This window comes from Schistocerca americana, chromosome X (assembly GCF_021461395.2).
Source record: "Schistocerca americana isolate TAMUIC-IGC-003095 chromosome X, iqSchAmer2.1, whole genome shotgun sequence".
In the NCBI taxonomy this organism is placed as follows: Eukaryota; Metazoa; Arthropoda; class Insecta; order Orthoptera; family Acrididae; genus Schistocerca; species Schistocerca americana.
The window spans coordinates 594,469,837-594,496,388 of record NC_060130.1 but is presented as its reverse complement, the minus strand read 5'-3'; the positions used below and the strand labels follow the sequence as shown (position 1 = coordinate 594,496,388).

Below are 26,552 nucleotides of genomic sequence, written 5' to 3'. Positions count from 1 at the left end.
AGCAAATTCAAAGTGTACAGCCCTTTCTTATTCACAGAGAAAATTGTCACTGGTATTGTGTATCTGGATACGCTAGAAAACTTTTTAACTCCACAGATGAATGAAGATGACCAAAATGGGATGGTTTACTTCCAGCAAGATGATGCAGCACCTCATTTCCTCACAGAAGTCCAAGGTTTCTTCGATAAGTTGGTGGACTGGCTGTGAAGAGCCAATCACATGGCCACCTCGCTCCCCAGACTTGAAACCACTGGGGTTTCATTAAAGACTGTATGTATGTTCCTCCCTACCAAACAATTTATCTGACCTAAGAAATTGAATCTACACTGCCATTACACAAGTTATGCTCGATTTGCTGCAGTGAGTGTGAGAGGAAATTGATTACTGAGGGATGTTTGCCGCATCACAAACGGTAGTCACATTGAATCAAAATGACACTTGACACTAATGTAAAACTTGAGGTTGTTTGCTGCAAAATCATGCCTCTACCAATTCTGTAAGTTATCTCAATAAATTTCTGTAACATTTCAAAGTTAAAAAGTATTTTTTGAGTCACCCTGTAGTTAGTGGATCTCCATTTGGCCACCAATCATGCCAGATCTGCGGGGCATTTGGCTGTGACAGTGGCTCTACGTTGGATTGCATCAGAATGTGAAGATAGGCACGCTCATTGTCAAGAGCAGGACTACAGAATCAGTGTCCCATGAATAGGCTGCCACTACCACCACAATACATACAGAAGAAATATTAGGGTATAACGTCCCATCTACATTAATGTCATTAGAGATAAGGCAAAAGCTCAGACTGTTTTGCTAAGAACTGGGAAGATAATCAGACATGTCAATTCAAAACAAACATCCATGCATTTTTCTGGAGTGATTTAGGGCATTCACAGAAAACGTAAATCTAGATGGCCTGAGGCGAATTTGAACTGTCGTCCCTCCGAATGTGAGTAATGTGCCCTACACAAATGGCTACATTTAGACTGGTGTCGTGACCAGGAAGCATGAATGGCATCTCACTGTGTTCAACGATGATTCATGATATCCCATTACCCTAGATGGTCATTGTAGGCGAGTACGGCAGAGAACTGGGGAGAGGTCCTATTTTTCCAATGTTTCAGAGAGTCACAGCCACATTACTCTTGGCATCATGGTATGGGGAGACATCGGGTATGACTTCAGGTTATGGCTGGTAGTGACTGAGGGAGCTCTGCTGGCACAAAGGTATGTCACGGACATCCTGAGTCCTCATATGTTACCTCTCACACAACAATATTGTGCTGCCATTTTTCAACAGGACATTGCTCATCCATACATGGAATGCATCTCTACAAACTGCCTGCATGATGTTATGGTTCTCCAGTAGTGAGCAAGGTGCCCAGACCTGTCCCTAATGGAACATGTGTGGAACTAACTCAGGCATCAACTATGTCCTAATGCCAGTATCTGCTAGTACACTAGCTTGCCTCCAGGAGAGGCTATAATGGCTTTATAATGCCCTTCACAGCTCTATCAGAGCATGCATCCATGTCAGCAGGAATCCAAAGTAACAATGATAGGTGGGCTCATACTGTCAATTATTCTTAAAGTTAACTCAAATACTGTAATCACTGAAATAACATCACATACCCTCTCAACCAGTTAAGGTTCATTTCATTTCCTCTTTCCCTCCTGGGTGCTTCACTTTTTTCATCAGGCAGTGTATGTGATTGCACAAGAGTTGCATAAAATTAAACTTAAACTGACTTACACTTCTTAACTACAATACACACACAAGGATCTCTCCCCCCCCCCCCCCCCCTCCCTTTTACATTTAAATACGTTCTTCCGTATGAATTTTCTGACGTGACTTTACATCACAGAGCATACTTTCACCAGACAGGTTCAATGGAGGGGGCAGTGGTTACCTAAAAAATGCAGCTGGCACTGTTTACCTACGAGCTTCTGTGTGTTTCACATCATTGTTTTAGTATAACACTGTCTATAAACTCACTCTAATTTTAAAATACAATCTTGTATTTAACAGCATTACCCCATCTAATTCTGTGTAGGACTAGGGCAAACGATGGCCATGATCCAGCAAGTGCTTAAATGTGAAACCCTATCAAAGCCACTGTTTTTAGCTGGGCAACTTGTGATGCTCGCCTGCTTTATTATCTCATTGATGGTCCTCGACGTTGATGTACTGCATTGTTATACCGGCTGAAAGACGGGCGGGGGAGGGGGCACGGGTGGGAGTTCAACACTGACTACTGTAAATGATGTACCCGACGGCTGCGCAGTTGAGTTTCACGGTTCTTTACTTTCACTGTTCACCTTTTATGAAAATGCAGATTATACTTATGTATGTTAATGACAATAAGTCAAAATGAAAAAAAAAGTATTTAAGGAGGCATATGGCAAAACAAAACAGGAAGTAATAAGATCCAAGCTTGCTTCGTCACAAAGTGAAGACAGTCCTCAAAGGAAACCACCATGAGAGCACGGTCGAAGCCAAAGCAGCTTTGATGCACTGCTTGAAGGATACTGCAACAGCACAGCAGAAACGCATGAGCCACGCTTGCCGCCCATCACTTGCTTTGCATGCATGGCGGGCACATGCAGCTGGCAGTTTTCACATTCAGTATCATGCAGCGCGGACTCACTGAGTGGCCCTGCCACGCAGCTAAGAAAATGTGGACTCCATACAACTTCGTCACAATGTAGCAGCACTAATCGGCCTAGCAAGTGTTGGAATGCCTTTAGGATTAGAATTTTTCATTAGTTGTAGGGCAATTCTTTTATTGAAATGACAAGGAATGAGTCACCTTACAGGATATGTACATTATTAGTTTTAACACTGATGAACATGCAATTCTCCAGTCCTAATCATGTAACCAAACTTCAAAGCTAGGTTCTTTTTTTACAGGTTACCACTTTCCAGAAAAAAAAATCATCTGTGGAATAGAAGAAGTTGTCAAGGAGAGATTTTATGCTGCTTTGTAAATGATTAAAGATTTTTGTTGATGCATATTGAAATCCTTTCTGACCCAGTGACAACTTTAATTATGGGTAATAAAAGCCATATTTTCTTCTAATGCTGTAGGAATGCTATCCTTCTCATATTGTGGTGGATCATTTATAACAAATTTTAGCAGTGAAGTCATGTTTTGTGAAGGAGCAGTTAAAACGTCTAACTTCTTGAAGAGGTATCTACATGACGACTGCGGGTGAACACCATATATTACTCTTATTGCTCCTTTTGTGCCACCAATACTTATTTTCTAAGTGATGAGTTATCCCAGAAAATTATTCTCTAAGATGTTATTGGGTGGAAATATGCAAAACATGTTACAAGATTGATTAGTTTGTTTCCAAGACTAGGAATTATATGAAGAGCAAGGGTGGCTGAACATACTGGTTTGAGCAGCTCAGTAGTATGATTCTTCCAGTTCAAGTTCCCATAATATGTACATCCAAAAATTTGGAGCATTCTACCCTATTTGTCAACTCCTGTTCATGCACTACATCAACTGTCGATATCTCTATTTGTTGTACAGAACCGAATATACTGTGTTTTCTCAAAGTTCAGGGGGCATTCACAGAAACCCACTTAATAATTCTTTTAAAAATATCGTTAAAGATTTCCTCTGTTGTTTTCTCCTTAATGTGATTTATTGTAACATTAGTATCATCTGCAACAAGTACCAATTGTGCTTGATGAATGTTAAGTGGAAGGTCGCTTGTTCAGCAGGACAGATGTGTTTCACAGCAGTATAGATGAACAAGTACTCATAGGTCTTAGATAATACATTTTACAGCCCACGTTTACCAGATTTTTAAATTTTTATTTTTGCTTCAAACAGTTGTTCCTGCCATATCCCTGAATACTGACCATTTCTCCTGGGACACGCTTTATAAGGAATATGAGTGGACTCAAAACTGAACTCTGTGGGATGCCCTTCATGATTCCTCCTGTCACTAAAATTTTCTCTCCTTTCAACACTGTTTGAATTATTCAGCATAACTTTTTGCATTCTGCTTCTTAAGTTTGATTCAAACCAGTTTTTTGTAAAGCCACTGATTCCATAATATTCAAGCTTTTGTAAGAGAGTAACATGACCTACACAACCAGATGGATTGGAAAGACCACAAAAATACCAGCTGGTGATATTTTATTATTTAAGGCTTCCAATATCTGGTGAGTGAATAATAAACAGCATTCTCAGTTGAGCAACCCTTCTGGATCCAAACTGTGATATGCTATGAAATTCATTTCCTCTTAAATGTGTGACTACCCTTGAGTACATTACTTTTTCAAATATTTTGGAAAAAGACATCAAAGAGGAAACTGGACAATAATTATTGAAGACTTTCTTGTCATTTTTCTTATAAACAGGTCTAGCAATTGCATGTCTTAATATGTCTTGAAAAATTCCCTGTGCCAGTGTCTTCAGAATCAATGCCACATGAGCTTTTTTTCCTCCTTTATTTCAGTAACAGATGTTAGTGATAATTCTAGTTGCTTAAAACTTTTGTGGAATGGTATTTTTAATATATTGTCCTCCTTTTCCAAATGAACAATTTAATCTTATTTTTGCTACTACACTTAGAAAGTGATTGTTAAAGATACTCATAACTTGTCAATTATCAGTCACAACATTGTCATTTAGTTTGTAATGGTATCTTGTGCACACTGACAGGGTGTATACGTGGACAAGGAAAAAAATTTCCGGATTTTTCCCGGATTTCACAGTTAAAAATACACTTTATTCCGGGTGAAAAGACACTTTTTCGTGATAAGTGACAGTACACTCTTCTTCGGCACTGTAAAACTCATCAATTCTTTGAATGTTTATGTTTTTATATACCTACGTTCCTCCCCCCATGAACCATGGACCTTGCCGTTGGTGGGGAGGCTTGCGTGCCTCAGTGATACAGATAGCCATACCGTAGGTGCAACCACAACGGAGGGGTATCTGTTGAGAGGCCAGACAAACGTGTGGTTCCTGAAGCCTTTTCAGTAGTTGCAAGGGCAACAGTCTGGATGATTGACTGATCTGGCCTTGTAAAAATAACCAAAACGGCCTTGTTGTGCTGGTACTGCGAATGGCTGAAAGCAACGGGAAACTACGGCCGTAATTTTTTCTGAGGGCATGCAGCTTTAATGTATGATTAAACGATGATGGCGTCCTCTTGGGTAAAATATTCCGGAGGTAAAATAGTCCCCCATTCGGATCTCCGGACGGGGACTACTCAAGAGGATGTCTTGAGAAAGAAAACTGGCGTTCTACGGATCGGAGCGTGGAATGTCAGATCCCTTAATCGGGCAGGTAGGTTAGAAAATTTAAAAAGGGAAATGGATAGGTTAAAGTTAGATATAGTGGGAATTAGTGAAGTTCGGTGGCAGGAGGAACAAGACTTCTGGTCAGGTGACTACAGGGTTATACACACAAAATCAAATAGGGGTAATGCAGCAGTAGGTTTAATAATGAATAGGAAAATAGGAATGCGGGTAAGCTACTACAAACAGCATAGTGAACGTATTATTGTGGCCAAGATAGATACGAAGCCCACACCTACTACAGTAGCAAAAGTTTATATGCCAACTAGCTCTGCAGATGATGAAGAAATTGAAGAAATGTATGATGAAATAAAAGAAATTATTCAGATAGTGAAGGGTGATGAAAATTTAATAGTCATGGGTGACTGGAATTCTGTAGTAGGAAAATGGAGAGAAGGAAACATAGTGGGTGAATATGGATTGGGGCTAAGAAATGAAAGAGGAAGCCGCCTGTTAGAATTTTGCACAGAGCACAACTTAATCATAGCTAACACTTGGTTCAAGAATCATAAAAGAAGGCTGTATACATGGAAGAAGCCTGGAGATACTGACAGGTTTCAGATAGATTATATAATGGTAAGACAGAGATTTAGGAACCAGGTTTTAAATTGTAAGACATTTCCAGGGGCAGATGTGGACTCTGACCACAATCTATTGGTTATGACCTGTAGATTAAAACTGAAGAAACTGCAAAAAGGTGGGAATTTAAGGAGATGGGACCTGGATAAACTGAAAGAACCAGAGGTTGTACAGAGTTTCAGGGAGAGCATAAGGGAACAATTGACAGGAAAGGGGGAAAGAAATACAGTAGAAGAAGAATGGGTAGCTTTGAGGGATGAAATAGTGAAGGCAGCAGAGGATCAAGTAGGTAAAAAGACGAGGGCTAGTAGAAATCCTTGGGTAACAGAAGAAATATTGAATTTAATTGATGAAAGGAGAAAATATAAAAATGCAGTAAATGAAGCAGGCAAAAAGGAATACAAACGTCTCAAAAATGAGATCGACAGGAAGCGCAAAATGGCTAAGCAGGGATGGCTAGAGGACAAATGTAAGGATGTAGAGGCGTATCTCACACGGGGTAAGATAGATACTGCCTACAGGAAAATTAAAGAGACCTTTGGAGATAAGAAAACCACTTGTATGAGCATCAAAAGCTCAGATGGAAACCCATTTCTAAGCAAAGAAGGGAAAGCAGAAAGGTGGAAGGAGTATATAGAGGGTCTATACAAGGGTGATGTACTTGAGGACAATATTATGGAAATGGAAGAGGATGTAGATGAAGATGAAATGGGAGATACGATACTGCGTGAAGAGTTTGACAGAGCACTGAAAGACCTGAGTCGAAACAAGGCCCCCGGAGTAGACAACATTCCATTGGAACTACTGACAGCCTTGGGAGAGCCAGTCCTGACAAAACTCTACCATCTCGTGAGCAAGATGTATGAAACAGGCGAAATACCCTCAGACTTCAAGAAGAATATAATAATTCCAATCCCAAAGAAAGCAGGTGTTGACAGATGTGAAAATTACTGAACTATCAGTTTAATAAGTCACAGCTGCAAAATACTAACACAAATTCTTTACAGACGGATGGAAAAACTAGTAGAAGCCGACCTCGGGGAAGATCAGTTTGGATTCCGTAGAAATGTTGGAACACGTGAGGCAATACTGACCCTACGACTTATCTTAGAAGCTAGATTAAGGAAAGGCAAACCTACGTTTCTCGCATTTGTAGACTTAGAGAAAGCTTTTGACAATGTTGACTGGAATACTCTCTTTCAAATTCTGAAGGTGGCAGGGGTAAAATACAGTGAGTGAAAGGCTATTTACAATTTGTACAGAAACCAGATGGCAGTTATAAGAGTCGAGGGACATGAAAGGGAAGCAGTGGTTGGGAAGGGACTGAGACAGGGTTGTAGTCTCTCCCCGATGTTATTCAATCTGTATATTGAGCAAGCAGTGAAGGAAACAAAAGAAAAATTCGGAGTAGGTATTAAAATCCATGGAGAAGAAATAAAAACTTTGAGGTTCGCCGATGACATTGTAATTCTGTCAGACACAGCACAGGACTTGGAAGAGCAGTTGAACGGAATGGATAGTGTCTTGAAAGGAGGATATAAGATCAACATCAACAAAAGCAAAACGAGGATAATGGAATGTAGTCTAATTAAGTCAGGTGATGCTGAGGGAATTAGATTAGGAAATGAGACACTTAAAGTAGTAAAGGAGTTTTGGTATTTGGGGAGTAAAATAACTGATGATGGTTGAAGTAGAGAGGATATAAAATGTAGACTGGCAATGGCAAGGAAAGCGTTTCTGAAGAAGAGAAATTTGTTAACATCAAGTATAGATTTAAGTGTGAGGAAGTCATTTCTGGAAGTATTTGTATGGAGTGTAGCCATGTATGGAAGTGAAACATGGACGATAAATAGTTTGGACAAGAAGAGAATCGAAGCTTTCGAAATGTGGTGCTACAGAAGAATGCTGAAGATTAGATGGGTAGATCACATGACTAATGAGGAAGTATTGAATAGGATTGGGGAGAAGAGAAGTTTGTGGCACAACTTGACCAGAAGAAGGGATCGGCTAGTAGGACTTGTTCTGAGGCATCAAGGGATCACCAATTTTGTATTGGAGGGCAGCGTGGAGGGTAAAAATCGTAGAGGGAGACCAAGAGATGAATACACTAAGCAGATTCAGAAGGATGTAGGTTGCAGTAGGTACTGGGAGATGAAGAAGCTTGCACAGAATAGATTAGCATGGAGAGCTGCATCAAACCAGTCTCAGGACTGAAGACAACAACAACAACACACCGACGTTTTGAAAGACCTTTGATGTGCAGCAACATTTATGCTGCATATTTCTGTATTACGAAGGTATAAATTTGAATTCCACCTAACGCCGCATGTAACTTTCCAAAGCATTGAAATCGAGATTGCGAGGTGCTTTTGTAAGTCAGTCATAGCTCACTGTCACATGATCTCGCCAGCTGATGACAGCACAGACACGTAATGTAGTAAGCCAATAGAAAGATAACTCTTAAGTAGCGCGAACACACAAATAAGAAAAGTCAATGGTTTAAATTAATATACATAGCATTCACATATAATATTGGTCTCTTAAGATTAATAAGCTGGAAGAGAAGCTAAGCTTCCACATATAATGTTGATCTTTTTTGCGCATGTTGCACTTTAAGATACATCACATAAATGTGCCAGTAAAATTTTAGTAACGACGTAAATGTTTGATCTTCTGGGCTCGAAATTCTTCTAAATGGTCGTCCTCAAAGAGCTGATTTTTAAATTAGAGTCAAAAGTTTTGTGATTTAAGTAATTCATCATACATTCTCACACATAGTTCATCTTGCGTTAAAAGGAAATTTGGTTTGAATGTAACGCTTTTCAAACCACCATTCGCAATATTTTCCTGCAATCTGTTAGAAATAGGTTCATTTCAGCAGTTGGAAGAGAGCACCAGATAATAGGTGTCACTGCGCTTATGCAGCTACGATGACGCAGGAAGCCCATACGTTCGTACGTGTAAAACATTAAAAGATCTTACATTATGTCATAAAAGAAACAAGACATCAGAGGATACTTCAAGAGCATCGGAATTTCGAGAACCATGCTAAAATGCATAATTCTCTCCACCACAACCCAGACTGTTCTGGGCATCAGTGCCAGATTTACTATATCAGTGCCAGATTTACTATATTTCTGAACCGGGGCAATATTAAGTAGTGGCGCCCAGCCATACTTCTGTAACCAGAAGCGAAAGAAGGTACTACTCATACGTGACTCAACTGTGGATACACAAGAGCCCGCCCACCACTGTTCAAACAAATCTAATTTAAACATTTGTCATATCACGGTCATCGGACGCAATTTGTTGTTGGGAAGCATTGCATAGTCTTCCTAAAGCCTTTGGCCGGCCACAGTGGCCGAGCGGTTCTAGGCACTTCAGTCCGGAGCCGCGCGACTGCTACGGTCACAGGTTCGAATCCTGCCTCGGGCATGGATGTGTGTGATGTCCTTAGGTTAGTTACGTTTAAGTAGTTCTAAGTTCTAGGGGACTGATGACCTCAGTAGTTAAGTCCCATAGTGCTCAGAGCCAGTCTATAGCCTTTGACATACTTTGCTGTTGGCAGATACACTGTGTTTTGTTGTTCTACACGGCGCATTTCCTTTGCAACTTAAGTTTTATTTTCGTTTTTTTCCTCTCGTTCATGTTTTGTTGCTGCAGTGTTGTTCTACAATAGCGGGATACAGTAATATCCTTTGTTAGAGTATTGGTTCTTACCAGTCAAAATCACAAAAATTTAGCTGAAAACTAAAACAATGAAAAATTCCTGGAATTCTAAAAAAAATCTCGAGTTTTTCCCGGTTTTCTCCCGAATGAAAAAATTCCCGGGTTTTTCCCGGATCTCCCGGTTGTTCCACGTCGTATACACCCTGACTGACTAGATGTCCTGTCTCCTGTTTCACAATATCCCATATAGTTTTAATCTCATTAATGGCATTATTAATTTCTGCCAGGATGTGCATATTTCAGGACATTTTAATGACTTCCACTAAAATATTACACTATTTTTGTGGCGAGCAAATAACATCAAAACTTGACTTGTTCTGGCCCTTAAATTTCTTTTTCCTCTTATACGAGATTTTAATATCTTTAATTATTCATAACTTATTTCTTTTATTGGGCTTTCTGGATAAGTTTTTAGGAAAGATACTTTCAAATACTGACCAAAATTTACTACAGAAAACACTGAATTTCACATACGCATCTCTTTCTGTATGCATCTCACCCCATACCACAACTAGTAACTTATTCTTAAAACACTGTATGTTGGTCTCATTAAAGCCTCATCACTGCTTTGTAGGAACATGCCTCAGAGTTTTAAGGTGCTAGATTCTTTATTTCCATTAGCTGTGCATCATGATCAGATAGTCCATTAACAATTAGGCAGACATTAATTGTTTCAACCTGAGCACTGTCTATAAAAATGTTATCAACCAAGATCTTGCTATCTCGCAGCAAGACATGGAAAATTCACTACTGAAATTGAAACAGCCAAATAATGATTCAAGTTCATTTTTCCTGTCAGAATCTTTTAACAACCCTATTAATGCAACAACATTCTGAGAAGTAAGGCAGAACATTTATTACTTCTCTACACCTCTTATTCTTTTCTTTCACCCCGAAAGAAGGAACAGTCAATTCCAAGAAACAGAGATTCTTGTGCTGCTCATCCTTCTTCATACAGATAAATATGGACTTATTGTTGCTTCTGTTTTTAAATTCTTTGTTAGGCCAAAGTTCATTTCTTGTCTCATTTGCTTTTCAACAAAAATAAACCCTTACCTTGAGGGTGTACTTGCGACGTTCTTCAGCCATTTTCTTTGCTTCTTGTTGTGCTAATTTCTTCTTTTGTTCTTCTCGCTCTTTCTCCAATACAGTCACTCTATCTTTCTTACGTACAAAAACTGGCTTTAGTCTTGGTCCAACTTCTTCTTCTGAGTCTGGACAAAATTAACAACTAAGTTACTAAAAAGTAAAACAAGACGTGTAAGAAATTAAACGTCTGCAAACAAAATTCCAATATTAATGATTTAGGGATGAAGAATAAAATAATTATTACATAACACTGTACAGCATCACCAGTTTCCCTCTGCACAGGATTGTCACTGATAATTACTAACAGACGCATATTAAGAATGTAACAGTTCGTGTCCTTAACAGTGAGATGTAAATATAGAACAGGAGAGACAAAGGACTTCAGACAGCAAAATATACAATGGAAAAAGCTGTCACGCATAAACTACAGAAATTTTTTAAGTATGTAAGGTCCTATGTCAAGTTTAGACCACATTTCAGTTAAGTGAACTTGATCACGTAATTTAAAGAAACTACTAATGTAATGATGCAATGCTAAAAATAACAGCTATTCACATCACAAACTGTGTACATTATAAATCTATGTTCAAGAGCTACAAAAAGCTGCGGCAGTAGAGAAGTCATAATCAGTACACATCAGTTTAAAGATGTACTTACTACATGCTTGCACACTGCAACCCATTAGGGACTTCTGGGTAATATCAAGTCACACTCTACTATGTCTTTTACATTTTATGACACACTTATTTTAACATCCAAACCGGAAAGCAACGCATCCTAATTGATGAAACATTACAGCAACAAATGCAATAAAGAAAATGAAGGAGGGTACGTAAAGGAAAAGTAATACTTTCAATTTTTATGTTTACTAACTCACCTTAGACGAAATGCTCACGCCGGTCTGAACTCACATCATGTAAGAATTAAAAAGTCGAACAGACCTAATCAATGGGCTCATCAATCCAAAATTTTTCTTAATCTGACACTGAGGTCGCAATCTGCTTTGTCCATATGAGCTCTTGAAAACAATGATGATGTTATCCCTAAGGTAACGCTAAATGTTGTTGCTGTTGTGGTCTTCATTCCAAAGACTGGTTTGATGCAGCTCTCCATTCTAGTCCATCTTGTGCAAATCTCATCATCTTTGCATAACTACTGCATCCAATTGAAACTGCTTACTAGTCAAGCCTTGGTCTCCAAGTAGAATTTTTACCTCCCACACTTCTCTCCATTACCCAACTGACAATTCCTTGATATCTCAGGCTATGTTTGTTCAATCTATCAATCAATCAATCCTTTATCTTAGTGTGGTTGTGCCATAAATTTATATTCTCTCCAATTCGATTCATCACCTCTTCATTGCTTATCTGATCTTCTTTGATAGCATCATATTTCAAAAGCTTCTATACTCCTATTCACTGAATTGTTTATCATGCAAATTTCACTTCCTTGTCTGGAATATACACCAGACAAATGCATTCACAAAATACTTACATTTATATTTCATGTTTAAAATTTCCTTTTTCAGAATTTTTTTCCCCTTGCTATTTATCAGTCTGCATTTTTATCCTCTCCAATTCTGCCAGAGTCGGTTATTTCACTACCCAAATAGCTAAACTCATGTACTACCTTTAGTGCCCATTTTCTTAACCTAATTCCCTCAGCATAGCCTAATTTGATTCAACCACATGTCATTAACCTTGATTTACTTTTGCTGCTAATCATCTTATACTAATGTTTAACAATATTATCAATTGTGTTCAAATGACATTCTGTCTTTTGCCATCTCTAACAGAATTAGTATGTCACCAGCAAACCACAACTTTTTATGTCTTGTCCCTGAACTTTAATTCCCTATACAAACTTCTCTTTTGATTTCCTATGCTGCTTCCTTAATGTACAGACTGAATAACATCAGGTATAGGCTACAATCCTGCTTCACTGGCTTCTTGATTAATGCTTCCATTTCATGTCCAACTTTTATAACTGCAGTCTGCTTTCTGTACAAGTTGTAGACAACCTTTCACTCCCTTTATTCCTGCTACCTGCAGAATTGCAATAAGCATATTTCAGTCATCACCGTAAAAAAGCTTTCTCAAAATCTACAAATGCTGTAAATGTAGGTTTGGCTTTCTTTAGTCTATCTTCTGAAATAAGTTGTGGAATCAGAATTCCTTCGCCTATTTCTACATTTTTCCAGAACCCAAACACATATTCTCTGATGTTGGTTTTGCCAGTCTTTCCATTTTTCTGTAAGTAATTCATGTAACTATTCTGCAATCGGGCTTATTAAACTGAGGATTCAGTAATATTCACACCTGGCCGCATCTACCTTCTTAGGAACTGGAATTGTTACAGTCCTCTTGAATATATGTCAGTACTTCACCTGCCTATTATACCAGACTGGAATACTTTTGTCATGGCTGGCCCATTCAGGTGTCACAAAAAATAGTGGGAATGTCATAGACTCCTGGCCTGGTTTCAGACTATGGTTTTCAGTGGTCTGTCAAATTCTTCTTGCAGTATCACAATTCCAATCTCTTGTTCATCCACTCCCTCTTCCCTTTCTGTAACACTGTCTTCAAGTTCGTTTCCTTTGTACAGCCTCCACCCCCCCCCCCCCCCCCCCCCAAACATTAGACCTTCCCTTGTTTGCTTGGTACTGGGTTGCATTCTGAGCTTTTGATATTCATACAGCTTCATATCTTTTCTCCAAATGTGTTATTTAATTTTGCTATAAATGGTATCTATGTTTCCCATAATTATTCATGCTTCTACAGCTTTTGTGGTTTTCCTCTAACTATTACCGATTCACTATTTTGTGTTTTCTGTCAACCTTATTTTTTAAATGTTTGTATTCCCTTTTGCCTGCATCATCTGCTGCAGTTTCATATTCTATCCTTTTGCCAATTAGATTTAATGTTTCGAGTGTTATCTAAAGATTTCAACTAGGTTATTTTACTCATTTGAACTTCTGCTCCCTTCACTATTTTATCTCTTAAGCCTACCTACTCGCCTTCAATTGCATTCCTTTTCCCTGCATCTGTAACTCACTGCATAATAACTCTTTTGAAACACTCGTTAACCATTGGTTCTTTTCAACTTATCCAGGTCCCATATCCTTAATTTTCAACTTTTCTGCAATTTATTCACTTCCAAACTGTAGTTCATAACAAATAGTTATGCTCAAAGTCCACATCTGTTCCTAGAAAGGCTTTCAAACATTTCTACTACCATTATTAAAACTATCTAAAATGTTCTGGTGTCTCATGTCTCTTTCCTGTACACAGCCTTCCCTCATGGTTAGGAAACAAAGTGTTAGCAATGATCAAATTGTGCTCTCTGTAAAATTTTACTAGGTGACACTTCCTCTTTCAATCCTTTCCCCCAGTCCATCTTCTCCTACTATTTTTCCTTCTCTTCCTTTTCCTAATACCAAATTCCAGTCCCCCATCACAATTAAATTTTGATCTTCCCTAATGATCTGAATATATTAATATATTCTTTCATCTCCTCATCATCTACAGACGTATTATGCATATAAATTTGTACTGAAGTGTTAGAAGTTGGCTTTGTGTACATTCTGGCTACAATGACATGTGAAAGATAGGTAAGGTAAAAGGATAGTGATGTGTCTGCCTCCCCCCCCCCCCCTCCCACCACCACCACTGGCCTAGCCACGGATTTCCACTATCATTGTCATCTTCTGAGTATGGTTTGTTATTGATAGTACACATTGTAATAACAACTTCTGTAGCACCATTCTGTGCTTTTAACTCAACACATGAGGAATGATTCAAGTACTGAGCACACATCATGGCGCACCACATTATTTTCTTCGAACAGTCAGTGTGTCAGTGCACAGACTTACCTGAAAACTTTTCCCCAACACCCATCCCGAAAGTGTTCCTTATGAAGAATTAATTTCTGTGCCAGACAAACAATTTAATGAACAGACTAATATGGCAGCTGCGTGTTAAAAATTCTTTCATTTGCAGAGGCAGCTTAATCAGACTACATTACTCACACTAAGTCAGATCCTCGCATGTGCGAGCAGATTCCTAAGTATCCCGAGTCTAGTTTGCAACAAGTTTTTGAATTAGTGGAGCATCAGGATTTGTAAGACAGTGCAGAGGTTGACTTTTGATTCCACCCCTATCTGTGCCGTACAGAGTAGTGGTAAACAGGTTGTGCCTGTAGTCTGTGCACTGCGGCACACAAAGTCTCAGCCACGGTAGTGATACATCTACATATATACTCCACTAGCCACCAAGAGGTGTGTGGTGGAGGACACAATTCACGACACAGTCACATTCAACCCCCCCCCCCCCCCCTCATTCCACTCGCGTATCGCGCGAGGGAAAAACAACTGTCTGAACACCTCAGTACGAGCTCTAATTTTCCTTATCTTTGAATGGTGATCACTGTGTGACCTGAAAGTTGGTGGTAATAATATATGCTCTACATCCTCAGCGAAGATCGGATTTCAGAATTTAGTGAGCAGCCCCTTCTGTTTAGCACTTCGTCTATCTGCAAGTGTGTCCCTCTTCAAACTTTCAATGAGATTTGTAACGCTCTCGCGATGGTGAAATGTGCCAGTCACGAATCTTGCCGCACTTCTTTGGACCTTCTCAATCGCTTGAATCAGACCCAACTGGTAAGGGTGCCATACAGACGAACAATACTCTAAGGCTGGACGAACTAAAGTATTGTACACAATTTCGTTTGTTGGAGGACTGCATCGCTTCAGGATTCTGCCAATAAACTGCAATCTAGAGTGCACCTTGCCCGTTACTTGTGTAATCTGATCATTCCATTTGAGATCATTTCGAATAGTCACACCCAGATACTTGATGGATGTTACTGCTTCCAAAGACTGGGCATTTATTTTGTACTCATACACCAGTGGGGATTTTCACCTTGTTATACGCAATAGGTTACACTTACTAATATTGAGAGATAACTGCCAGTCATTACACTACGCATTTATTTTCTGCAAATCTTCATTGATTTGTTCACAACTTTCTTGTGATACTACATTCCTGTAGACTACAGCATCATTGGCAAATAGTCTAATGCCGCTGTCAATACCACCAACCAGATCGTTTATGTAAATCGTAAAAAGTAGAGGACCTATAATGCTGCCCTGTGGCACACCTTAAGTTACGCGTGTTTCTGTTGAAGTCACCCCATTCAGTACGACATACTGCTCCCTGTATTTTAGAAAACTTTCTATCCAACCACATATGTCATTGGATAGATCGTAAGTGCACACTTTTTGGAGAAATCGACAGTGCGGTACTGAGTCAAACGCCTTTCAAAAGTTGAGAAATAGGCATCAACCTGGGAGCCGGAATCTAGAGCCTGTTGTATATCATGCACAAAAAGGGCCAGCTGTGTCTCGCATGACCACTGTTTCCTAAAACCGTGCTGGTTTCTGCAGATGAGCTTCTCAGAGTCTAGAAAGGTCATTATGTCTGAACACAAAATGTGTTCCATGATTCTACAACAAATCGATGTCAGTGAAATTGGCCGGTAATTATGTGCATCCGATTTTGTACCCTTTTTATAGATTGCTATGATCTGGGCCTTCTTCCAGTCCCGTGGAACTTTCCGCTGTTCCAATGATCTCTGATAGATGACGGATAAGAATGGTGCTATATTTGTAGCACAGTCAACATATAATCTTACGGGGATACCGTATGGGCCAGATACCTTCCTAGCGTCTAAGGATCTTAACTGTTTTACAATCCCAGTTGCACTAAACTCTATGTCAGCCATCCTCGCGCTTGTTCGATAACTGAAAGGGGGAATGGTGCTGCAGTCCTCTACTGTAAATGAGTTTTTGAAAGCTAGGTTTAGAATTTCGGCCTTCTGTTTGTCATCATCCGTTACATTCCCCGTACTGTCAGCAAGAGAAGGTTTTGAATTATTTGTAGCGTTCATAGATTTTACATATGACCAAAAATTTTTGGGGTTATTTTTAGAATCTGTAGATAAAATATTGCTTTCAAATTCTTTAAAAGAATCTCTCATTGACCTTTTGACAGCTGCTTTCAATTTGCATAATTTCTGTTTGTCAGCGAGGCAGTGACTAAGCTTAAAACGACTGCGAAATTCTCTGCTTTCTCAGCAACTTCCTAATATGTTTGTTATACCAAGGTGGATCCTTTCTCTCCCCTATATCTTTGCTAGGCACATACTTCTCTAGCACGTGGTGGGCAATACCTTATGACCAATAATGCTCAATATCTTTTGTGTCCTGCAGTGAATGCTTGGAGCTGACTATGAAGATATTCATTAACAACACTTTTATTTGATTCCCAAACAAGAAAACTCTACACTGTTTCTTTGTTTGTTTTTTTTTTTTTTTTGCAGCTTCCACTGACATAGAAGTCACAATGACATTATGGTGGCTAATACCATCTTCTAGATTAACTTCCTCAAAAAGATCAGGTCTGTTTGTCGCCAAGATATCTAATATGTTCCCATCTTCAGTTGGTTTTTTAACCACTTGCTCAAGGTTGTATGTAGAGAGCGTTCCTAGAATAACTTCACACGAGTCTTTGCTTCTGCCCCCTGTGATAAACGTGTAATTTTCCGAGTCAATGGATGTCAGATTAAAGTCTCCACCTACAACTAATGGGTAATTTGGATATTATTTTAAACAGATTCATGAGCTAGGTACCATACTAGTGGTGTTAATTCTTGCCCTTGGTGTTTCACAGGACACAAGCACCAGGTGTGCCCTTCGTGGCGCTAAGTGGTGTTGTTGAGGCAAGTGCAGTCAATCATGCTGCCTGTTTGCAAAACTGCAAGTCCAACACACACTTTGCATATTCTCCAAAGTTCCAGTCAATGAATGTCAATGCAATAGTTTCAAAGCCAAGTAGTGACTCTAATATAGCACAGGGTAAATCAAGCGCAGCAATGAAAAAGTGACACATTGTTTCTATTCAGTGTCAGGCAAATAAAATGTTTGTCACTTTGCAGATTACCATTCACAAAATACATTTTCAGTTGGACACTGCTGTGTCAGTGATTTTCCTGAACAGAAGCACTTACAAACTGTTAAGCAATCCTAATGTACACTACTCACAGGCAAATCTTTCTGGTTACGGTGGATGACATTCCTGTGTTAAGTATTAGCAGCCTACCTGCCACTTTTTATAATGTTACCAAGGTAGTTTCATTTATGGTTTTGTGCTCACTTGACAGTGAAAACATTTCTGGCATGGATCCTTTTGATTTGTTTGGTCTACACATTCAAAAAAAAAAATTTTCTCTCCGTGAACTCTCTTGTGCCTACGGACAGGGTAGCTGGACTGAGTGATGAATTTGGTAACATTTTTCAAGATGGCTTTGGCAAAGCTATTAATTTTGAGGCTCACATTACCAAGAAAGAAAATGCACAACCATGGTTTGCATATCACTCTCAGAGATCAGGTGGCACAAAAACTCTTTTCTTAACAGGACAATGGTGTGATTTCCCCTGTAGCAGCCAGTCAGTGAGCATCACCTTAAGTGATAACAAAGAAACATGCAGGCAGATTATGCTTATGTGCAGATTTGAAGGCAACACTAAATCCATAGAGTGAGATTGACTCTTTTTCCTTTGCCACAGCCTGAGGAACTCATGGACAAACTTAGTGCAGGTCGCTCCTTTTCCACGATTGATCTGCGTGATGCTTATTTGCAGCTTCTCTTAGTTTAACAGACACAACAAATTTTTGTGATCAACCCCCACAAGGGGTTAATTAAGTTTCTGAAGTTGCCCTTCAGCTCACAGCCGACTGCTACAGTTCCTTCTTGTTCGAACTATTTGGATGAGAGTCACTTCAAGTCTTACAAACACCTATCCAATCTCAAGAAATTTCTTCAAAAGCTTTCAGATGCTGGGTTGACATGTAATAAAGACAAGTGTTCCTTCTTCCAGATTGAGATTGAATATTTAGGACATATAATTAATGGTCAAGGTATCCATGCTTTGTAGTCACACTTAACCATCATACAGGACCTCCCAGCTCCTAGGAACGTTAGTGAACTCCAAGCTGTATTGGGTAAATCGATAAATTGACTTATTATATTTGGTTCATTCTGAGCACTGCATATATTGCAACTCCATTGCATAATCTCCATCAAAAGAATGTTCCATTTGAGGCAACTAGAGTGTGTGAGGTTGCATTTCAGAAACTGAAAGATGCTTTACAGAGTGATCATTCTTTGGTACATTTTCATCATGCTAAGCCAGTTGTGCTAGTGGTTGATGCATCCTCTTAAGGGGTTGGTGCTGGTCTCTCACACAGAGTCGAATCACAGAACGAGTCCAATTGCCTTCACATCCAAACTCGTCAACAAAGCACAGGGTAACTACTCACAGATTGAGAAGAAAGCTCTTTCTATCTAAAGTACAACCACACAGGCAAGAGTGGCTGCCCATAGCGGCTACTGTCGCTGCGTCAGCTGTCACACTGTGGAAGTGGCAACAATTTCATTAGCAGTTAGGCTTGTGTAGCACAGTATGACAGAGCTGCCACATGCCACTGCTGCAGTCGAATGCACCAACAAGTGCACACAGTTACTCTGGCTTCCGGTGAATCTGTTTTCTGCGGGGAGAGTTGAATGCCTCATCTAGAGTTGCTTCCCCACCCACTGACTCACTAGTCTAAACAAAGCTACACAGCCAACAATTGTGCATCGAGTGGTTCTTCTTTACATTGCATGTGTATTTTTGTGCTATGGCGACTATGCGGAAGCATGTAGTGATTACTTTTGCCAATAAATTAGCAGCTATCAATGAAGTTGAAGAAAGGAAGTTTATTGAAAACTGTTGTCACTAATTACGGAGTTAGTGTTTCTAACATTTCAGAATGGGTGCAGTGGAAATATAAATTTCTACAGCAAGCCACGAAAAATCCTCCTAGAGAAACTCTGAAAACATATGACACTCAAAAAGTAGGTGAAGCTCTTTATCTTTGGTTCACCTAACAATAAGAAAAAGTTTTGCCTTTGACGGGCTTGATACTGCAAGAAAAATATAAAATGTTATCCAAGTTGTTAAGTGAGGAAGGAAAAGGATTTTCTTCAAGCTATGGGTGGTTATACAGGTTTAAAAACAGATACAGCATCCGGCAGCAGAATTTATGTGGAGGAAAATTATTTTCGGATGCAGATGCAGTTGATGTGTTTCTAAAACAAGAGTTTTGCACCCAAGGTTACACCAAGGATCAAATTTACAATGCCAATGAGACAAGCCTACAAAATCCTTAGCTTGCTCAAAATGCGTATCAGGAAGCTGAAATAATCTCGAGCCCTAAACGATGTTGCCCAAAATGAACTACCAGTTTTTTATAGACACCAAAGAAGTTCTAGGGGATCTTGTGACCTCTTTACCGAATGGATTGGAGATCAATTTGTACCGAAAGTTGAAAATTGTTTAACTAAAAAACATCTGCCTAAAAAAACCATCTTATTAACTGACAATGCGCCTACACATCCTTGTGAGTTAAAATGTGGCAATTATGTTTCCTTCCCCTGAACGTTACCAGTCTCAGACAACCATTGGACCAGAGCATAACAGCAACATTTAAATGGCACTACCTTGGGCTATTTCTGGGCACCATCCTACAAGACCCACAAAACAAAAACATGCATGAAGTGCTGAAGGCAGAAAACACAAAACATGCAACTTATTGGTGTGTGCATGCCTGGGATAATGTAAAAACAGAAATTCTTCGAAGGTGCTGGAGAAAACTGTATGATGGGCTTGAAGAAAAAAAAATCAGAAAATTTTGAAAGCTTGACAGAAACGGCAAAGAGGACTCCTGGATGTGAAGACAAGGTTATGTGCGAGGTGGATGAAGGGGTTGTCACAGCCAATTCGCAAGAAATCACAGACCAAGAAATTTTAGAAACAGTATTGTAGACAAATACAGATGTGACTGAAAAGCCTGAAGTAGATAACATGGATGACAAAGTCACAGCTGATGGTTTTCGAGCACTAGAGGCAAACCTATATTAAGCATTTTTCTTTCAAAAACATATTGTGTATAAAACACAGAAATTCCAATACTTGTGTTGTTGTTATTATAGATTGCCTTAAGATTTGTTGAACAATGCAATGAGTTACTGCCTGCTGATTCTAATGAAACGACGGCGGGACACGGCTGCTCGTAAACGTGTGGAGGGACACAAGAAAGAAACAAAAATTACTGAGTAATTTATATGCTGCAAACTATTGAGTACAGTATGCTGTAGATAAATATTAATGTACTGTAATCCTAAACATGTAATTTTAAATATAATAAAGAACATAAGTATAGCCTACAAAGTGACTTTCCAATTCAACTCACCTTTCAAAAATACATACTGTAATTACAATTCAAAACACTTTAGTACATTTTATTAGACATTCGTAGCTGAACCGAAAAAATATTATCCTGAAAAGTACAGACATGAACCAAGATGACAGAGATCTTAAATAATATTCCTCAGCATGTTCATCTCTTACATTGGTATCCTTGGCTAATAAGAAGAACGTGATCAATTTTTCTTAAGCTAATCCAAAATTATGGTTCCTGTCATTAAAATCAAGACTCCCAATCTCAAAATAGGAAAAGAAAAATTTATCTTCAAATATGAAGCAAAGAAATAAAGCAAGGTGGCACTAGAAATGACAAAACTGCATTCATAAACTCTGAAATGTGGGAAAAATTTTAGGTTGCATGAGGCTGTTGTGGACAACTGCCAACAAGAGCATTACAATAGGTAATGGCAATGGCAATCGCATTTCCACATTTGTCAAAAAATTTCAATTTATTGCTAGTGATCCTTGGATAAAAATCTTAAAATGTAAACATCCAACAAGACAGTGAAAAATCACCAAAAATGATGATGTAACTTTGAAAGAAATGGCAGAAGCAGCAGAGAAGTTTTGCATACAGACACGATACATAATGCAAAGATTCAAACTTTGTTATATAATTAACATGACGTCTGTGTGAATCAACATACAGGGTGATTCAAAAAGAATACCACAACTTTAAAAATGTGTATTTAATGAAAGAAACATAATATAACCTTCTGTTATACATCATTACAAAGAGTATTTAAAAAGGTTTTTTTTTCACTCAAAAATAAGTTCAGAGATGTTCAATATGGCCCCCTCCAGACACACGAGCAATATCAACCCGATACTCCAACTCGTTCCACACTCTCTGTAGCATATCAGGCGTAACAGTTTGGATAGCTGCTGTTATTTCTCGTTTCAAATCATCAATGGTGGCTGGGAGAGGTGGCCGAAACACCATATCCTTAACATACCCCCATAAGAAAAAATCGCAGGGGGTAAGATCAGGGCTTCTTGGAGGCCAGTGATGAAGTGCTCTGTCACGGGCTGCCTGGCAGCCGATCCATCGCCTCGGGTAGTTGACGTTCAGGTAGTTACGGACAGATAAGTGCCAATGTGGTGGCGCTCCATCCTGCTGAAATATGAATTGTTGTGCTTCTTGTTCGAGCTGAGGGAACAGCCAATTCTCTAACATCTCCAGATACTGTAGTCCAGCAACAGTAGCACCTTCGAAGAAAAAGGGACCAAAAACTTTATTGGCTGAAATGGCACAGAAAACGTTCACCTTAAGCGAGTCACGTTCATACTGAGTTGTTTCCCGCGGATTCTCAGTGCCCCACGCTGAACAACTGTCGTCGATTCACTTCTGCCGCACTCAATAACACAAAAAGCTTTCTGTTGAGCGGTCGCCATCTTAGCATCAACTGACGCTGACGCCTAGTCAACAGCGCCTCAAGCGAACAAATGTACAACTAAATGAAACTTTATAGCTCCCTTAATTCGCCGACAGATAGTGCTTAGCTCTGCCTTTTGTTGTTGCAGAGTTTTAAATTCCTAAAGTTGTGGTATTCTTTTTGAATCACCCTGTATAACAGGTCACTGGATTACAAGGAGGCAAAGACTGTTTTGATGAAAAACCTCAATCTCTCTTACATAGTGCAGTACAGTTTAACTGCTCAGGAGAACTGTTACGTCTTGTATTTTAGATGTATGCCAACAAATTTGATCCGTAAGTTGCTGTTACTGCCAAGAAATGAGAAGAAGAATATAAGAATGTTGTCGTTACTTGCTCCAAGTCAGGAAAACTAACAAAAGAGCTTAATGCAAAATTCTTGGAAACAACATTAAAGTCATACATTCCTAACAATAAGTTCCTTCTATTGATGGATTTGGGTGTGGCCAAGTAGATCTGACACAGTATGAAGACACACTCATAAATGAGGAAGGCGAAGTAACATATACAATAGAGACCATTCCGCCCAAATCTACTTCTCTTGTTCAACCCTCTGACGCATATTTCTATCATCAAGTCAAACACCCAATTAAAAGACTACACAAAACTCAAACTCAAATTCCGTCTGAAAAGGCATCAGAAAGCCCAATGGTACTGACAACTGTTGTGTAATCCTCAGCTAATAGGCATCACTGGATGCGGATATGGAGGAGCATGTGGTCGCCACACTGCTCTCCCGGCTGTTGTCAGCTTTCGTGACTGGAATTTTCTCAGTCAAGTAGCTCCTCAATTGGCCTCACACAGGCTGAGTGCACCCCACTTGCCAATAGCGCTTGGCAGACTTGGACGGTCACCCGTCTAAGTGTTAGCCAAGCCTGACAGTGATTAACTCTGGTGATCTGACAAGAACACGTGCTACCAATGCGGAAAGGTTATTGGGAAAAAGACTACAAAATGCCCCTTAACTACTACAACACCAGTGCGGATTATCATCACCAGAAGATGCAGTTAAAATACATTTGATCGCACAGCATCAATTCAGTGCATCTGTTTTCACCCCACAGGTTCAGTATGCATCCAAATTGATATAGGAAAAACATTCATTTAAAAAACTGAATGATGCATACTTCCCACTTAAGCATATTTCCGAAAAACGTTTTTGCTAAAGAAATGCTTTCATAAAATATATGTAGTGTGAACACTATTTGTGTTTCAAATGTTTCTCTGTTGATTAGCACCCTAAAAATGTAATGTACCTTCTAATAATAAATAAAAAATAGATAATTAATTTCTAGGATTTTTGGAAATTTTTCTGACATTTGAAACTTTGCACAATTACATAAACAAAATCTTTAAACATATTATTTAATTAATTTAAAGTAATCTTAACTAAACTGAATATATTAACTTTAAGTATATAAATTTAACTATTTAAATTTAATAATTAATAGTTTAACACAGCAAGGAATAAAATAAAATGAATAATTAAAAATTGGTAGCAGTGAGAATAGAAACCAAGCCAATTAATTTCCAGACATTGCACTTGGCTGATGCGCCATGCCACTGACTTGAAAATTCAAAAAACACCCTCACAATCTACTTACAAAGCTTTAGAGTGTGTTTCACCTTATCCTACAGTCCACACAGGCGAGATATTCCATGAATTTGAAAGGGGCACCTACTTGCTACAACTAACATAGTTTTGGCCAAATCAGTGAGCCTCATTCCAGAGCCTCCCCTTGTTAGTTATGTGAGAGTTCCTTCATTGTTAGAATAAATTCAAAAACTAAATCAAGGTGACTCATACTTGGTCAAAGAATAATGATGCATGAAAATCCAAAAATTATGTTACCTGAAATATTACAAATTTACTGCAGCAGAAACAAAATCTGAACCAGGGTTGTTGCTCCAAATCTCAGAATTCCGTTATTGACAGAAATACAAAACACAAAGAATAATAAACAAATAGCTCTCAAAAGCTTAATGTACAATAATATTCAACATAATACAGTAAAACTGATTTAACCTGCCTTTAAGACTTACCTGTTCCTTCCTCATATTCTGATGACTCTGATTCAGTGATTTCTGGACTTTTATTTTCATCTTCTTTGTCCAATATTTCAACCTCCTGCACAAAGATATGTATTTTACAGAGGATAGAAGAGAAATAAGGGTTTAATTTTATATAAAAGAATATTCCACATTCCTAGACATGTGACACTTTCCTGAGGGTAATTCAACAATCACCAAACTTCTAAAACACCATTTGCATACCAAGAGTCACATGGGTTACTAATAAATGTTTTATACACAATAATCTTTCCAGTAAGGAATATATAAAAGTACCACTGTACAAACCAAAACACCTAACAATGAGCATAATGAAAGTCTGAACAACAAACAAATTACATACGAACGCAAACCCATCATGTAACAACTGTTACCAGGGGAGCAGAGGAAGAGAATTTTGCAAAAGGGTGCCTGCAGTATCTAGTAATTAATTACTGTGCCTCATATGTCCAATGAGCCTGCACTGTTCTACACCTGTCATGGACATTTCACATTCCACAAGAGCCACCTGTGAAACAAGTTACATTTTATGTCATCTCTACTGCAACAGCCATATAGCTTTACATCCAACTGTGACTATAAACGATGTTATCTACTTGTATGAATGGCCAATACAACATGAAATGGAACTGATCCAGTAACAGGGCATGCTCTTCGGTACAAAATGAGGAGCTACAACAGTGTCTTCACAGCATATGTCACTAGACTCATCTCCCAACGATATCATCACATTGTACTTACAAAATCAAGTCCATACCCAAAAGCAAGATCATTAGTAAAATAAAACACTTACCACTGAAAGCACATTTATTACTAACTCTGACATACAGACAGAACAGAACTGACATCTTAGAAAGAGAAAGCTCCTATTTACACAAACATCAAATATTCCAGCATAAGAATACAAATATCACAAACATAAGAAATTTCAAGAAACTTACAGAAATGATGTATACTAAATAACAAATATTTTCTTGTGGTCTGGTCTGAAATGGCAACCTGCAGCACACCTGCCCACAACACTAACTGCTGTGGCACACTACATGTAGCCCAGCTTGTGGCATTGCTCCCTTCCCTGGACAAACGAGACCCACGGTTTCAGAAGTTTTCATGGGAGCCGACAGCGATCCGCTGTTTCAGAAGTTCTCATTGGAGCAGATTACAGCTCCCTGGATCCTCTCGTTCTGGTCATGTTGTCACATCCTCTTCACTAACACAAGCATCAAAGGTAGTCCCTTCCATCAAAGATTTGCAATCATTGAGCAACTTCAGTTTCCATGAACAATAAGCCCCCCCCCCCCCCCCCCCACTGTCAATCTGCACCTCAGGAGTGTAATATGGCTTCATACAGAGGACACAGATAATTCTCTATGCTTTTGTCTTTTGATTAAGCGTCATAATCCTTAATCTCATATCCGATATATAATCAGTGACAAAGGATACGATATGGACCAATGTAGTGCTTCATTACCTTTTTCGACAGTCCCACTTTCCACAAAAGCATAAAATCCCATGCCAAGTCCCCCAGGCTACATTTCACTGTCCAGTCCTTGATGTTATAAAGATCTCAATCCTTTTCCTGGACAATCAGGGTTCATTCGTGAGCCAGCTGTATTGCTTCTTCGGTCCTGATGAGGTGTTTCACGTAATCATACTGAGTACCATCTGGTTGAAACAGGAACAGTGTTTCCACTGCAGTTTCAGACTAGTTACCTGTCTTATTAAAGTGTCCTCCTGCGCCTTTCACCTGTGGGCATTATGCAGTTGTCATCCTGTGGGTGATGTTGCACATGAAATTACCTCTGACACTACTCTTGACTGGAAAACTTTTTCACTATCAGAGACCACCACAAAGAGCTTTCAAGATCTCACAGTAGCTCAGGCTACCTTTTCCACAGAATATGATATGTCAGAGCTGTATTCTTGATTGACAAATGCAGCTCGACCAAGTCCGCCTGA

The 26,552-nt window shown here is 39.0% G+C and overlaps 1 protein-coding gene across 1 annotated transcript in view; it reads right to left on the bottom strand.

The window, feature by feature from the left end:
- Positions 1 to 26,552, bottom strand: part of LOC124554943 (microfibrillar-associated protein 1) — a 69,139-nt gene that overhangs the window by 24,291 nt on the left and 18,296 nt on the right. Inside the window, exons 4-5 of the mRNA XM_047128642.1 lie at positions 24,567 to 24,651; positions 10,690 to 10,847 (exon numbers count right to left, since the gene is read on the bottom strand). Of these exons, the coding sequence (XP_046984598.1) occupies positions 10,690 to 10,847; positions 24,567 to 24,651 (243 nt within the window). The remainder of the gene's footprint in view (positions 1 to 10,689; positions 10,848 to 24,566; positions 24,652 to 26,552) is intronic.